This window comes from Hordeum vulgare, chromosome 2H (assembly GCF_904849725.1).
Source record: "Hordeum vulgare subsp. vulgare chromosome 2H, MorexV3_pseudomolecules_assembly, whole genome shotgun sequence".
NCBI classification, from domain to species: domain Eukaryota; kingdom Viridiplantae; phylum Streptophyta; class Magnoliopsida; order Poales; family Poaceae; genus Hordeum; species Hordeum vulgare.
Genome location: NC_058519.1, coordinates 605,248,921 through 605,264,835, shown reverse-complemented (window position 1 = coordinate 605,264,835; position 15,915 = coordinate 605,248,921). Strand labels below are relative to the sequence as shown.

At 42.0% G+C, this 15,915-nt stretch overlaps 1 protein-coding gene across 4 annotated transcripts; it reads right to left on the bottom strand.

Moving 5' to 3' along the window:
• Nucleotides 1-9,660: 9,660 nt before the first annotated feature.
• LOC123427686 (CAP-Gly domain-containing linker protein 1-like) lies at nt 9,661-15,221 on the bottom strand. 4 transcript variants are annotated; one of them, XM_045111793.1, is made up of 9 exons: nt 15,048-15,221; nt 14,033-14,195; nt 12,850-13,881; nt 12,662-12,750; nt 11,580-11,753; nt 11,389-11,505; nt 11,089-11,268; nt 10,927-10,973; nt 9,661-10,200 (listed from the first exon to the last, which is right to left on the bottom strand). In XM_045111793.1, exons 1-9 carry the CDS (start codon nt 15,093-15,095, stop codon nt 9,990-9,992), a joined length of 2,061 nt encoding a protein of 686 aa, XP_044967728.1. In that variant the 5' UTR covers nt 15,096-15,221; the 3' UTR covers nt 9,661-9,989. The 4 variants fall into 4 exon arrangements, 3 of the variants coding, with proteins under 3 accessions (XP_044967728.1, XP_044967727.1, XP_044967725.1); XM_045111792.1 differs by having other exon boundaries at nt 12,662-13,702; nt 13,793-13,881; nt 15,048-15,220; XR_006622422.1 differs by having other exon boundaries at nt 9,661-9,801; nt 9,842-10,200; nt 12,662-13,881.
• Nucleotides 15,222-15,915: the final 694 nt, after the last annotated feature.

Genomic DNA, 15,915 nt, shown 5'->3' with positions numbered 1-15,915 from the left:
CATAAAGGATTACTTGAATAAAAGTTTCTCTATGAAGGACCTAGGAGAAGCTGCTTACATTCTAGGCATTAAGATCTATAGGGATAGATCAAAACGCCTGATAGGACTTTCACAAAGCACATACCTTAATAAAGTTTTGAAGAGGTTCAAAATGGAACAGTCCAAGAAAAGGTTCTTGCCAGTTCTACAAGGTACGAGATTGAGTAAGACTCAGTGCCCAGCAACTGATGAAGATAGAGAGCATATGCGCTCCGTCCCCTATGCTTCAGCCATAGGTTCTATCATGTATGCGATGTTGTGCACTAGACCGGATGTTAGCCTGGCCATAAGTGTGGCAGGTAGGTTCTAGAGTAATCCAGGAGTGGATCACTGGACAGGGGTCAAGAATATCCTGAAGTACCTGAAAAGGACTAAGGAGATGTTTCTCGTGTATGGAGGTGACGAAGAGCTCGCCGTAAAAGGTTACGTCGATGCAAGCTTTGACACAGATCCGGACGACTCTAAGTCGCAAACCGGATACGTATTTATTCTTAATGGGGGTGCAGTAAGCTGGTGCAGTTCCAAGCAAAGCGTCGTAGCAGATTCTACATGTGAAGCGGAGTACATGGCTGCCTCGGAGGCGGCTAAGGAGGGTGTCTGGATGAAGCAGTTCATGACGGATCTTGGAGTGGTGCCAAGCGCACTGAATCCAATAACCTTGTTCTGTGACAACACTTGTGCCATTGCCTTAGCAAAGGAACCACGGTTTCACAAGAAGACCAGACACATCAAACGACGCTTCAACCTCATCCGCGACTACGTCGAGGGAGAGGATGTGAATATATGCAAAGTGCACACGGATCTGAATGTAGCGGACCCGCTGACTAAACCTCTTCCACGCCAAAGCATGATCAACACCAGAACTGTATGGGTGTTAGATTTATTACAATGTAATTCACATGGTGATGTGAGGGCTAGATTATTGACTCTAGTGCAAGTGGGAGACTGTTGGAATTATGCCCTAGAGGCAATAATAAATATAGTTATTATTATAATTCCTGTATCAAGATAATCGTTTATTATCCATGCTATAATTGTATTGAATGAAGACTCATTTACATGTGTGGATACATAGACAAAACACCGTCCCTAGCAAGCCTCTAGTTGGCTAGCCAGTTGATCAAAGATAGTCAGTGTCTTCTGATTATGAACAAGGTGTTGTTGCTTGATAACTGGATCACGTCATTAGGAGAATCACGTGATGGACTAGACCCAAACTAATAGACGTAGCATGTTGATCGTGTCATTTTGTTGCTACTGTTTTCTGCGTGTCAAATATTTATTCCTATGACCATGAGATCATATAACTCACTGACACCGGAGGAATGCTTTGTGTGTATCAAACGTCGCAACGTAACTGGGTGACTATAAAGATGCTATACGGGTATCTCCGAAGGTGTTAGTTGAGTTAGTATGGATCAAGACTCGGATTTGTCACTCTGTGTGAACGGAGAGGTATCTCGGGGCCCACTCGGTAATACAACATCACACACAAGCCTTGCAAGCAATGTAACTTAGTGTAAGTTGCGGGATCTTGTATTACGGAACGAGTAAAGAGACTTGCCGGTAAACGAGATTGAAATAGGTATACGGATACTGACGATCGAATCTCGGGCAAGTAACATACCGAAGGACAAAGGGAATGACATACGGGATTATATGAATCCTTGGCACTAAGGTTCAAACGATAAGATCTTTGTAGAATATGTAGGATCCAATATGGGCATCCAGGTCCCGCTATTGGATATTGACCGAGGAGTCTCTCGGGTCATGTCTACATAGTTCTCGAACCCGCAGGGTCTGCACACTTAAGGTTCGACGTTGTTTTATGCGTATTTGAGTTATATGGTTGGTTACCGAATGTTGTTCAGAGTCCCGGATAAGATCACGGACGTCATGAGGGTTTCCGGAATAGTCCGGAAACGAAGATTGATATATAGGATGACCTCATTTGATTACCGGAAGGTTTTCGGAGTTACCGGGAATGTACCGGGAATGACGAATGGGTTCCGGGAGTTCACCGGGGGGGGGGGGGGGGGCAACCCACCCCGGGGAAGCCCATAGGCCTTGAGGGTGGCACACCATCCCTTAGTGGGCTGGTGGGACAGCCCAAAAGGGCCCTATGCGCCAAGGAGAAGAAAATCAAGAGGAAAGAAAAAAAAAGGAGGAGGTGGGAAGGAAGGGGGACTCCCTCCCACCAAACCAAGTCCAACTCGGTTTGGGGGGGGAGTCCTCCCCCCTTGGACTCGGCTGACCCCCTTGGGGCTCCTTGAGCCCCAAGGCAAGGTCCCCTCCCTCCCACCTATATATACGGAGGTTTTAGGGCTGATTTGAGACGACTTTTCCACGGCAGCCCGACCACATACCTCCACGGTTTTTCCTCTAGATCGCGTTTCTGCGGAGCTCGGGCGGAGCCCTGCTGAGACAAGGTCATCACCAACCTCCGGAGCGCCGTCACGCTGCCGGAGAACTCTTCTACCTCTCCGTCTCTCTTGCTGGATCAAGAAGGCCGAGATCATCGTCGAGCTGTACGTGTGCTGAACGCGGAGGTGCCGTCCGTTCGGTACTAGATCGTGGGACTGATCGCGGGATTGTTCGCGGGGCGGATCGAGGGACGTGAGGACATTCCACTACATCAACCGCGTTCACTAACGCTTCTGTTGTACGATCTACAAGGGTATGTAGATCACTCATCCCCTCTCGTAGATGGACATCACCATGATAGGTCTTCGTGCGCGTAGGAAATTTTTTGTTTCCCATGCGACGTTCCCCAACAGCCATATCCTCATAAGAACACATTTCTACCTCACACACATTTGCTCACACCAAATCTTAGATCCCAAGAGCATTTGTGAGCCCCTTTGAGAGTTGTTCCAATCAAAAGATAGATCGTCTCCCTCTCCTTCTCTCAACCCAAGCTATTTGAGATTAGAGCAAGTTTTGAGCATTTCTCGTGATCTTGTTACTCTTGGAGGTTGGAGACTCCTAGGCGGTAGGAGTTCTTCGGAGAGGAATCAATCCGTGTGATTACCCCCGGAAAAGTTTGTGAGGGTTTGGAAGCCACCTCAAAGGCTTACCACTAGTGGTTGAGAAACGCCTTCGTGATGTTATCTCAAAGGGAGAATAGGGTGAGCCTTCGTGGCGTTGGTGTGCCTTCGTGGTAACATCCACCTCTCTCACGGTAACTAGCTTCCCTCCAAGGAAGTGAACATCGGGATACATCTTCGTCTCAGTGACCTTGGTTATCCTTAACCCTAACTCCTTACTTGTGGTTTACTTGTGTTACTTGAGCATACATGCATTGCATATTGGTTGTGCTCATTATATTGTGTTGGCTATTTCTTGTACAAGATTAATCGTTCAAGCATACCCTCTATATCCACACGTTCACACTTGCAGCTTTTGATATATCGTGTGCTATAGTGTGATCTAGTATCTTGTGTCGTTCACCTACTTGTCGTGTAATATAGCTCAAGTAAGTTCGTGTAACTTACTTGTGCTTGTTAGTAACTGTATTGTGTCCATCTTGGTAGATCGTGTTGTTGATACACGTTGCAGTGCCTAGTGCATTTAGGATTTGTGCTTGACAAGTATCCTCTTAGTTTATTTCCGCATTAGGTTTAAGCCAAATCCGAAGAAGTTTTTAAATAGCCTATTCACCCCCCTCTAGGCGTCATCGAGGTCTTTTCACATGTAACTCACTGAAACCGGAGGAATGCCTTGTGTGTATCAAACGTCGCAACGTAACTGGGTGACTATAAAGGTGCTCTACAGGTATCTCCGAAGGTGTCCGTTGAGTTAGCATGGATCAAGACTGGGATTTGTCACTTCGTATGACAGAGAGGTATCTCGGAGCCCACTCGGTAATACAACATCACAAACAAGCCTTGCAAGCAATGTGACTAAAGAGTTAGCCACGGGATCTTGTATTACGGAACGAGTAAAAAGACTTGCCGATAACTAGATGGAAATAGGTATGGAGATACCGACGATTGAATCTCGGGCAAGTAACATACCGAAGGACAAAGGGAATGTTATACGGGATTAACTGAATCCTTGACATAAAGGTTCAACCAATAAGATCTTCGTAGAATATGTAGGATCCAATATGGGCATCCAGGTCCAGCTATTGGATATTGACCGGAGAGTGTCTCGGTCATGTCTACATAGTTCTCGAACCCGCAGGGTCTGCACACTTAAGGTTCGGTGACGTTTTGGTATAGTTGAATTATTGATGTTGGTAACTGAAGCTTGTTCGGATTCCCGGATTAGATCCCGGACGTCACGAGGGTTTCCTGAATGGTTCGGAGACGAAGATTGATATATAGGAATTATCCATTTGGCTTTCGGAAGGTTTTCAGGCATTATCGGTAAAGTACCGGGAGTGACGAATGGGTTCCAGAGTTCTACCGGGAGGGGCCACCCATCCATAAGAGAACCAAAGAAGCCCAAGGGTGGCGCACCAACCCTTAGTGGGCTGGTGGCCAGCCCAAAGAGGCCTATTCGACCAAAGGGAGAAAGGAAAGGAGGGTGGGGCCAAACCGAATTGGGGAAGGAGGACTCCTCCTTCTAGTTGTGTTGGAGGAGAACTCCTCCCTCTCCTCTTGCGTAGGCCGAATCCTAGGGCCTTGCCCTAGGACGCCACCCCTTCCCTTTCTCCTATATATAGTGGAGGTGAGAGAGGATTTTGGCACCTAAAGCCAAGGTGCAACCCTCTCTCCCTCGACAACTTCGTGACACCCTGTAGCTAGTTCGATACGGTACGGCGAAGCCCTGCTGAAGTAGCTCCACCACCATCGTCGCCACGCCGTCATGCTGCCGGAGAATTCAGCTACCTCTTCGTCTCTCTTGCTTGATCAAGAAGGCGAAGATCGTCATCAAGTTGCATGTGTGCTGAATGCGGAGGTGTCGTCTGTTCGGCACTAGATCGGGACGGAGTTCGTGGGACGACTTGCGATTTGGATCACGGAGACGTTCGACTACATCAATTGTGTTTCTTAACGCTTCCCGCTTAGCGATCTACAAGGACATGTGGATCCGATCTCCCCTCTCGTAGATGATCATCACCATGGATAGATCTTTCGTGTGCGTAGGAATTTTTTTGTTTCCCATGCAACGTCCTCCATCACCCCTGTGGTGATGACCGAAGTATGAGGAGTTCATGTATTCATTATATGTTAATGCTTTGTTTCGGTTCTCTATTAAAAGGAGACACTAATTACCCTTAGATTTCCATTAGGACCCCGTTGCCATTGGAAGGTTGGACATAAGATGTTATGCAAGTCCTTATTATAAGCATGTATAACTATATACGAGAATATATACCTACATTGAATTAATGAATTGGAGCTACTATGTATCGCTCTAGGTTGTGACTGTTGCATGATGAATGGCATCCATATAAAAATATCCGTCAATGATCCAATGCCTACGCTTTTCTCATATTGTTTTTGTTAAGTTACTACTATCACTATTATTGTTACTATTGTTATTGTTGCCGCTACTACTCAAACTATCATATTATTGCGCTACTAAATACTTTGCTGCAGATACTTAGCTTTTCAGGTGTGGTTGAATTAACAGCTCAACTTCTAAGGCTCATAAATATTCTTTAGCTTCCTTTGTGTCGAATCAATAAATTGGATGAAATACTATTCTCGAAGAATGTTGCGATCCTCTATACTTGTGGGTCATCAATTGGCAATTGATTTAATGTCATCTTTGATCTTACCATGTCAAACATAGCTCGATTACATCTACTCAAAACACTCTACTCTTAGTAGTGTTCTCACAGGTGCAAGTTATAAATTCTTTTCATAGCTCATCATACATTCGCTAAACTTGTAACTCATTTTTTTATTTCTGCAATCCAATTGTAGAACATAATTATCTTGTTACAATAATTCCTACTTCATTATGAAAACCTTTTAAAAACTTTTCAAATGATCCATCTTATGTCTCGAATCTATCGAGTCATCTTTGAAAATAGATAAATCCACTACTTGCAACAACACTTATTGAACTACATACATCAATATTCATATTTCCAATTATTTTGTTGCTCGTTGTGACCTGTGAACGGTATTTTAGTTACTTCACTAATTGGACGAAAGTTGCAAGTGTAAGATGACTTCAAAATCCAGCGCTATAGAATTTCTCCATGTTGGTTTCTCCAATGTGACTAAATGCAGTGCCATACATATGTGGTATTCTTTTATTCTAACGACATTTAGCGTTAGTATTATGGATGTTCAATTTTATCATTAATATTCATAACATACATCCTATTTGCAATAGGAGGATGTCTTTTTGTTCATAACATCGAACAACTATTGTTCTCTCACGAACAACCTCTTTGCAACTTCTATGCAATGGGATAGAGTGTATAAAACTCTAAAAATGAATTATGACAATAAATTACAGAGGTAATATGTTGATGGGAAATACTGTAACTTCTACAAAATCTCCATAGGATATTTTAACCTCATTATTTGTTGATCATTTAGGCCGTAGTAGTTTTTGCATCAATTTGCAACAACATGCAATCGAGTCGGTATCCTTGTGATCAAATTTTAACCATAGCATCGAAGAATTTAGTGATCAACCGTTTAATCATAATTCCCAAGAATTATACTTTACTTGACCAACTTTCCCTACATCTCATAACTTGTATGACTTTCATGCCTGAGCTGGACATTGAGTCTTCTTTTGTTTTTGCCTTTTATTTCTTCTAGTTGTACTTCCAATATTTCTCCTACTTAGAGAAGAAACATCCAACTTTAAGAGTGCGGTGAGCCCCGAACTTCCCTATGCACGTAAGTCTCATTACATCCTTCGAAGTTGTTCTTTCTCTTTAAGTTCTCACCATCAACTCATGGCTGGTGATCTTCCGGGTCTTACGCATTTCAGTCTTAAAACATAGTTGAACATTTCACTAGAACTTGCAAACAAAACACTTCTTTAGATATCACATATCTTTTAGTCTTTGTTTGTTTCTGAAAACAATTTTCAGTTCCAAGAATATCATATAATTATCCCAAACAATTTGAAGTTCGGGTTTCTCGGAAGCGAGTAGACTGTAATAGGATTCTAGCTCCAAGGACATGAGTCCGGTCATCCATAGCATCAGTAGGAGGGTATTGTAAGCATGCAACAAAAATAATCTTCTTCGACACTTTAGAGGACAATCCTCTCATTACCTTACCAATAATAAAGATTCAACCAGATAAAATAACAGTTAATCAATTTCATCAACAAAGGTGGAACCATGAGCCAATATGAGCTCAAATGTCATGACTTCCACGAATGTCGTTCCCTGGTGAAATTTGGCATGCACTCATAACATTGGCCAATATTTGCCACACACAAAATTTAGAATTTTTTGCTTTATTTTTAACTTTTTCAAAAAAATAATGCCGCAACTTCCATGAATATCATTCCTTGATGAAATTTGACATGCACTCATAACATTGGTCAATGTTTGCCATGAACTTTTTTTTGAACTTTTTTTAATTGTTTCATATTTTAGTTTTCGTGTGAGATCATATGAGCTCAAACTGAGATGGGGACTTTCCAATGCATCTCCACCGCACCACCTCTCGCTTCCAATGGCGCCGCCGTCGCGTCCTTTCAATGGAGCTAAAGGGGACATCACCGGCGACCAGCCGAGCCTTATGGGGATGCTCCTCTGCTCTCTCCCTAACTCGCGGATGTCCTCTTCAGCTCCTGCTCCGCGGCAACAGTCAAGGGGAATAGCCGGAGACGAGCCGAGCCCTGCGTGACTGCTCCCTTCCCAATCCCAGCGACGACCTCTTCGGCCTCTGCTCCCCCGCTTCCTCCTCTTCTCCCCCCAGGTATGCAAACTCCTCTCCCAGATTAGCTCAGGATGTAAATGGCACTGGGCTCTGGATATGTGCTCGTGTGATGAATCTGCTTGACTGCACGGTGAATGGTAGATAGCAATATCATCCGAATTACTTGTGTTTTGCTTTACTTGTACTAGCACACGAATCAGTTATAAGACAGTGATGATCTTTTTATACGGAAACAGTTAGAAAGGTCTATGAAAGGGTGAGATCTTGTGTTTTGCTATGTTGTGTTGAAATCAGTTATGTATGCACCTTCAGTCTATCTATCTGTAATCCATATCAATTCATCTTTGAATTAGTAGCACCTGGATACACACAGTGTTTCAGAATTGTTCGCCGACTCAGCGTCCAAATTTTGCTTCAAGGATAATCTCGAGATGCATTTGATTCAAACTTGTTTCTAGGGCTGTAAGTAGATGTGTGATTATTTCATGGAACAGCTAGCTAGTACTGAAGATTGTGGAGATGAGGGTGGGACGGTCCGCTGAATTCCTGACATATAAGTAGTTAGAGTAATGGACTGTATTTTTGGTCATACATGTCTCAAGGTTGCCTGAAAATATAATCTAATTCAAGTGTGCAATTTATATTTCTCGACTCAGATTCACACTGTTTGAATTTGTTTTGCTGTTTAAATCTTTTGTAAAAAATTGTCCAAACCTGTCGACGCGACTATAGAAGTAGACTGAACAACAAGACTGTCGAAGCCTTGATCTGCCTCCAAAATTGGTATAGATCTGATGTTCAATGTCTAGATTCTAGAATATATTTACCGAACTTGAATTTTCTTTCCATGCTTCTAAGCAAGTACGTGAAAACTGAAAAAGAGAAAGATTGAGTCTATTTGCTCTGCTTGGCTGCACTATTTGAGTCTTTGAGAGCAGTTAATTTAGTTTCACTGCCCAGCAAAGTTTGATAGGTATATTAATACCTATGAACTGTAGTTTAATTGTGTGAACCATGCCAACTTTTGCAGATGCAGACTCAGGTTGAGGCATACATGATAGGATGGAAGAGTTGCTGGAGTGGTAGATCGAAGCATACATTTCATCTGCAAAAAAATGTTTGATTCATGGTGCAAGTTGCTGTTGCTTTGTGGATTTTGCTCTTTCTTCTACTATGAAAGTATGGATTTTATCCTGTAGTTTAATTATTATCTGAGAGAGTGTAAGCTGCAGATAAATGTTTAATCTCAAGAGAGATTCGAAGTATTTTTATCTGAAAAAGTCTATTTTGTTGCAGTATATGGACAATATTTTTATCTCAGAAAGTATATTTTTTCTGAAGAGAGATTTAGAGTATTTTAATATGAGAAAGTATGAATGTTGCAGTATATGGATAATATATGGACACCATCAATCCCACATAAAAATTAACTGCGCTATCACTTAATCCCACGTAAACAGTGATGGGCAATGTGGCCAAGTCCAAGAGTGTCCAACGAGCCGCCCACTTACATCCTGACTTTCCATCACTTTCATCATGAATGCAAATGACATGCACATATATGTAATGTTTTTACGAATTTGATATCTTATTTGTAATTTTCCAAGTTAGTATGAATTTGCTATGTAATTTTTAAAGTTACAATTAGACGGCCAAAGGATAATAGCATAAACGGAGCAAAGTGATTTGGATAGAACTGTGAGTATTTTGGAAACTAGGGGTAAAACTACCGAGTGAAACATAACTAGGGGCATTGACATTAATTATCCCTATCGGGGGAAAAGGTAACATGCAGACATGATGTATATATGATGTATACACTTGATTCTGTACAAACATAGGCACATAATTTCATGTTTATTTACATGACAGATAGACCAACCAAGTTTGATACTGATATATGTCCATCTCCATATATGTATATTTACAAAGCACGAGATCCAAACACCTGCATATCTGTATATTTACAAAGCACGAGATCCAAACACCTGCATAGTTTGGAGGTTCAGTCTTCCAACAGTAGCAGAGATTGGGGATGTACATTCTGCTGCTTGGCACATAAATTTTGGGTGAGCCAAGATGCTGCCCTCTTATTGACCAAGAAATATTTGAACAGTGAACAGAACCACTCCAGGCTTAATTTGCTTCTAGCACTTCCCATTCGTCGTCATCAGAAGATGTGGTATGGTCCTGATCATCTCTGTTCTCATCGCCCCCCAAAGGACGGTCTATGTCAACTGACGCGCTCTTGCAGTCATCCTTGTGGGAAGAATTAGCTGAGCTGCTAGTTGTCACCAAGGCTGATTTAAGCTTGCTTACACGGGCGTGGATGCTTGATATTTCTCCTCTACAAAAATAGAACACGGCATTCATATTCGGAAATTGTATCAATAATACAAGAGCTAGCTATGGTTGGCCAAAGAACTAGAAGAAAGTATGCAGCTCAATTCAAAGCATGGCTTAGCTTCACTAGCTAGGAGTTTTCTCTTTTTTAGTTCTTCTTTTCTTTACTTTGTTTGACCCTTGTTAATCATCCAGTATTGATTTATGTTAATAATATAAAAATTGCAGTGGGAATTCCTCACTGTTATGCTAAAAAAAAGGCCATCTCGCGTACAGCACCAAGCTCCTTTCCTACAGCTACAGGTTCTTGATGCCGAGGCCCCCCAGCTCGACCGCCTGCAGTCATCGTACCATACTACTGAGCAGTTGCCACCATTAGCGTCGAGGTGATCGGTTCAGAAGTACTTGCGCAACCACTTAACGATGGCCTCGAGCAGCCACTTGGACATCTCAGTTGCCTCCTTTTATGATCATCCCACTCACCAGCCACAAACTTGTTATCAATTTTGTCCAACAAAGGTTGGTAGTCAGCTACCAGATGGAAAGGCAAGGTTGGTAACTAGATTTTTCACTACAAAGAAGACACAAGTCACCCGATATAGGATCCAAAACAGATGTACGCGACATAGTATGGTAGAGCCTCATTTTCAAATACACACACTAACACTGGTCAAATATATGCATGTATGAATGAGCATTAAGCCTATATTGCTGGGAGAGTGTAACATACTGCATGATATCAATGATGTGACCCCGGTCCAACAATTGTTCTCTCAGCTGCAACGAGAAATTTTTGAATCCATTAATACAAGGTATGCAAGAAGAGCAACAATCATGTGTTTGTGTGTGTGAAAGAAACAGTAAGATCTACAAACTAAATTTTTCCTATTACCAAAATGTTCTCTTCGGCTTCCTTTTGGAGCTTTCTTGACTCCTCCATTATGCTCCCCATTGTAGCTTCCTTCTCTTTACGTACCAATAGAGCTAATTTATCTTCTTGAATAATTTGCTCCCTTGCTGTAGCCTCTTCCTCCATCGAAGTTGCTAGACGTGCATCTAGTTGAAATTTAATCTGCTCAATCGTATTGGGTATGAACATAAAACATTACTATCAGTTTCTTACTCACAAAATAACAGCATCCTGAACAGCTCTGTTGGCACTTCGCTCTTAATTAAGTTTAGCTGTTGTTACCTCCTGAACAGCTGCAAGCGCTTCGTTTCTTTGAGCAGCCAATTTGGTAAGCTTAGACTGAAGGTTCTGAGTGAGAGCCACCAACGAACAATTTTCTTCACACACTACTTGAGCTTGCTATTTAGGAATGAATGAATAGTAAGCCTCATTTTAATACATATGAAGATACCAGAGTATTAAGAACATGGTACCTTATCATTTGACTCTTTGGAATTCTCAATGAGCTGATTAAAGTGCTCTGCCATGGCAAGAAAATTTTGATGTGCCTTGTCAGCATTTTGTTTTGCTAGTCGAGACTTTTCCTCCTGAAGCTCAACCTCTTTCATTTTCATGATTGTTGATTCATACAAACAGCTCAATAATTCCTGCAATGAGCTTTATGTGAATTTTCTACAAAATTCATGATCAAATTATTGTGTTCTATATATTTCACCAAATTATCTTATGTGTATTACAGAATAATTTAATTTTTATTAAAAAATTCGGTACCATAATTTGACAAGTGTTGGCATGCCAAATCTTGGTTTACCGACGACTAATCTGGAAAATTCAGGCCTTAAACAAAGAAAAAAAAATCAATAAACGTTGGATTGGAAAATTCTGGTGCCAAACCAAGCAGGACCCATTTTAAGGTAACGGAAGCCTTTTAACCCCGGCCTCTGCATCATAGATGCATGCAGCCACACTTATTACAGAGTTTCGTACATCATCAAGAAAAAATAATCTCGACTAAAAAAGAAGAGACCAAAACATCCCGCCAATAACTACCAAGAGATATTATACCCACAAGCAAGACTACTTTATAAACTAAGAAGTCTATCGGTGGCACGCCATCCAAATCGGGACATAAAGCAGGACCCATATGTTTCTCAATTTATTTCAGTGTATTATCTTAATGCTTTCAAGTGAGAAAAAAGAGAAATTACTGTCAGCATGCATGCCAATGACTGAAATAAGATTAAACTTCACAGTTAACATAAACATAACTAGATAACTGATAATTTGTGATTCCACAATTAAGAGTAAGGGTTGAATCAAAAGCAACTCCATTGACTTAGTTTTGTACCGTATTTTTAGACTAATAAGCATGTTTTTTTTCTGATAAAGTGTAATATATTAATATCAAACTGATATAAAAAACACCTGGCCTGAGACTAATAAGCATGTAAGATACGGAAAATAAATAAATACTGAGAGCTTTTAAAGTGGTTTATTGGCAAGTAGGATTAAAAATATTGTTTCTAAGGAGAAAGCCTAGTCGTACAACAGTTACCTTGCTTTTAGTGATATCAGAAATATTCTTGTTTATTTCAGTGATATGAAATGGCTGAGTGGAGTTATCGAGAAATCCCTCACTTTTATCTGCACCAGGCATCATCCATCCTTCGTTAGGCTGATCTGCATCAAGCTCAACCATTGGGCATAAGGAGTAGTGCTTATCACCATCGAAATTGCACGTACTAGTAAAAGTTCCACGATTATTGAGATGTATTGAAGATAGCTCCTCATTATGAACTGTCTCAGAATCACCCTTTTCTTGAAAGGCTTGTAATGAATTATCGACGATTTTGGATGAGGCAAATAAGTCAAATAGCTTGTGTTGATCATATAGCTTGTACAAAGACTGCTCATTTTCCTCCTCAGTAGAATTCAAAGGTACTTTTGTTGTCTCGTCAGCTGTGCATAGATCGCCAAATAAATTGTATAAGTTGCCATCATTTGCTGACTTGTGGAGTTCAGGGGTATTTTCGGCAGTGCAGAGTGCACCCAACTCTTCTACAGCATTATCTTTGTTTTCAAACAGAATTTGTAAGTCATTATTATCCTTTGGGTTGGAGAGCGTATGGACAGTTAGAGCAATTGGCAAGTTCTTTGATGTTTGTTTGTCTTCCTTTGAGTGAAAATTCACAAGTAAGGTTTCCAAGTAACAGTTATCTTCTGACTTGGCGAAATCATGTCTAGTTACCTCATCAGAGAGTTTCAGAGCCACTTGCCCTCCATGTTTCACTGCACAATCTGAAGGGCTCTCAATAAATAATGGCAACATATTCCCAGAAGAGGCAAGCAAATCTGATAGCTCATAATTATCATTGGAATGCTTGTGGTTGCCTATTTCAGTCTCTGGAGTTACTTCATCTTTTTCAGCTGCACAATGATCATTACATCCTCCTGAATCAGACTGCTCATACTCTATCATATGTGGCTCCGTTGCAGATGTCGATGACAATCCAACCAGAGCATAATGCTCCTGAAGAAGGCTGTTCATCACTGTTGTAGGAATTCTTGTTTCATTTATCACCACCTTATCCTCGACCTGGGAACATTTTTCTATCTTGTTGTTACTGTGGAATGGGCCATCATAATCCGAAAATGGATTACATTCACAAAAAGTGCCACTACTCACAGCTGAAGTTCCGAATAGGCCACTGGCATCCTCTTTAGTTCCTAGATCCACCAATGTTGTCCCTCCAGAATGTAAGTTAGACTTCCTGGCTAATGTTTGAAAACAAACAAGCATGAGATTGAAGGCCCCATTGAATAAACAACTATTAGCAGATGCACCTACTTACTATTAGGAGTATTTCCACGTAATGGGTGGAAAAAACAATAGCAACGCCAAAAAAAAGTGCACAAAATTACTTACAGTCAGCATGGTCGTGTTCTGCATACTCAACATCTTGGAGTGTAAAAACTGTTTCGGTAGGTTCGCTTACTGCTGGAATGACATCGGAAAGAACAAATCCAACAGCTGCATCGACATCAGACGAATACTGACTGGCTACAGCCTTCAATATTCGAAGATCAACCTGTAACACAAATACAAAGGAAAAAAAATAACCTTAAATATGCCATGTTTTCTTTATCTCGATGTACAGTTGCACATACGTCAGAATTGGTTGCATAAATACAGTACAAGATATTTGAGGTGGTTCATGTTCATGTTAGTGAATCCAGTCTCCAGGATGAAGTAAACCATGTTTGGCATTGGTTGACAGGGAAACCAATAATCCAGCACCAGCAGGGCCCCACAATGAGTTCGGCATTTTATTTCAATTTTTTTTGGAAAGGTTGAATAGTGTCGGCGTAAATGACCTGATACTTGTACATTTTACTTGGTGGTTGGCTCCTTGCTATTTCGGGATGGGGAGATATTAAACTATCGTTTATTGGCCTAAACTGGAAATCTACCTCTCCCTAGGAAAAACCGAAATACTCCCGGGAGGCTGTTAACAGATTTAATCAAACAGTTTGTGGGCAACCCATATGGTGGCGCCGTGTAGGAGCTAGAGCACGCCCAGGAAAATCCAAAAATGCAGAGGAGGAGATAAAAGAAGGTTCTCCAAATAGGATCTTCGCATGTAAGAAGCTAGATGAATTACTCCAGAAAAACTGCTAACCAGTACTGTACTGTATTACATAGTACTCCCTCCGTTGGTCTTTCTACATAGATACATACGGAGTAAAGCGAGTGAATCTACGCTCTAAAAGTGTGAGCGTGTACATCCGTATGTAGTCCGTAATGAGATCTCTAAAAAGACTTGTATTTATGGACGGAGGAGTTGGAGAAATTGAGCATGGGGTTAGAGTTACAAACAAACGCAGCAGCACATGGACAGGACAGATCTTGTGGAGCTAGGCCAGGCCAGGCCAGTCCATACCTGCGGGAAGACCTCTCGCAGGGCGCAGAAGACCTGCTTGAATGCCATCGCCGACACCTCCAGAAGTAGAAAGGGGCTGGGTTTTCGGTCAAGGAGAAGGGGGCTGACATGAAGGTTGGGGGAGACAGTGAGAGAGAGAGAGAGGGGGGTGACGGATGGAAAACAAGTCGAGGGAGACGACAGGTGAGGAGGAAAAGCTCGGATGTTCATTGCTGCATAGAATGGCAGCTGGGCCCGCATCGGTCGTGGGGGCCATACGATCAGTGAGTAGCTACGCTTGGCTCCAGCCTTCCTGGGAGGCTGGGAATGGATGCCAAGAGACCGGCTTGTCAGTGGCATGGATAGTGTGGCTCACCTCGTAGTCTCACGGTGGGTTGACTAGGACAGCAACCAGAGGGGGTGACCTTGTCCGGTGCTGCCGACACGGAGGCCGTTGGCACGTCAACTTTCAATGTGGTCCATTCGTCACACATTGTATGCGTTTCTTTCCCAGTGCCGACCACCCGTCACACCCACCGTGAGCCCGTGGCGTCGCGTCGTGCGTCTTCCGCTACGCGAGGCCTCATCTGAGATCTGGAAAAAGCCTATGTTAAACCCTGAATTGATAGAGGTCCGTCCAAATGAACCCTCAACTTAAAATCCCCGATCGATTGTACCCTGAACTATGCAATTTTGGTTTAAATTAAACCCTAGCAAATTTTAACCGGGATTCATCTAATGGACCGGCCTGCTTTAGTTTTTTCGTTTGCATATTGGTCATAGCAGCGCGCGTCATAAACTATTAAGACAGCACACGCCATAAACTATTAAGGCAGCGTACAACCCATTCTTCTATCAAGCATTAGGTATTTGTTTGCATATTGGTCCC

Excerpts from the sequence above, each read along its gene's own strand:
- LOC123427686 (XM_045111790.1), bottom strand. The coding sequence starts at position 15,095 with ATGGCATTCAAGCAGGTCTTCTGCGCCCTGCGAGAGGTCTTCCCGCAG. Across the intron at positions 14,196-15,047 it reads TGCGAGAGGTCTTCCCGCAG|GTTGATCTTCGAATATTGAA; the intron begins GTATGGACTGGC and ends TTTGTGTTACAG. Across the intron at positions 11,269-11,388 it reads CGCTTGCAGCTGTTCAGGAG|ATTAAATTTCAACTAGATGC; the intron begins GTAACAACAGCT and ends ACGATTGAGCAG.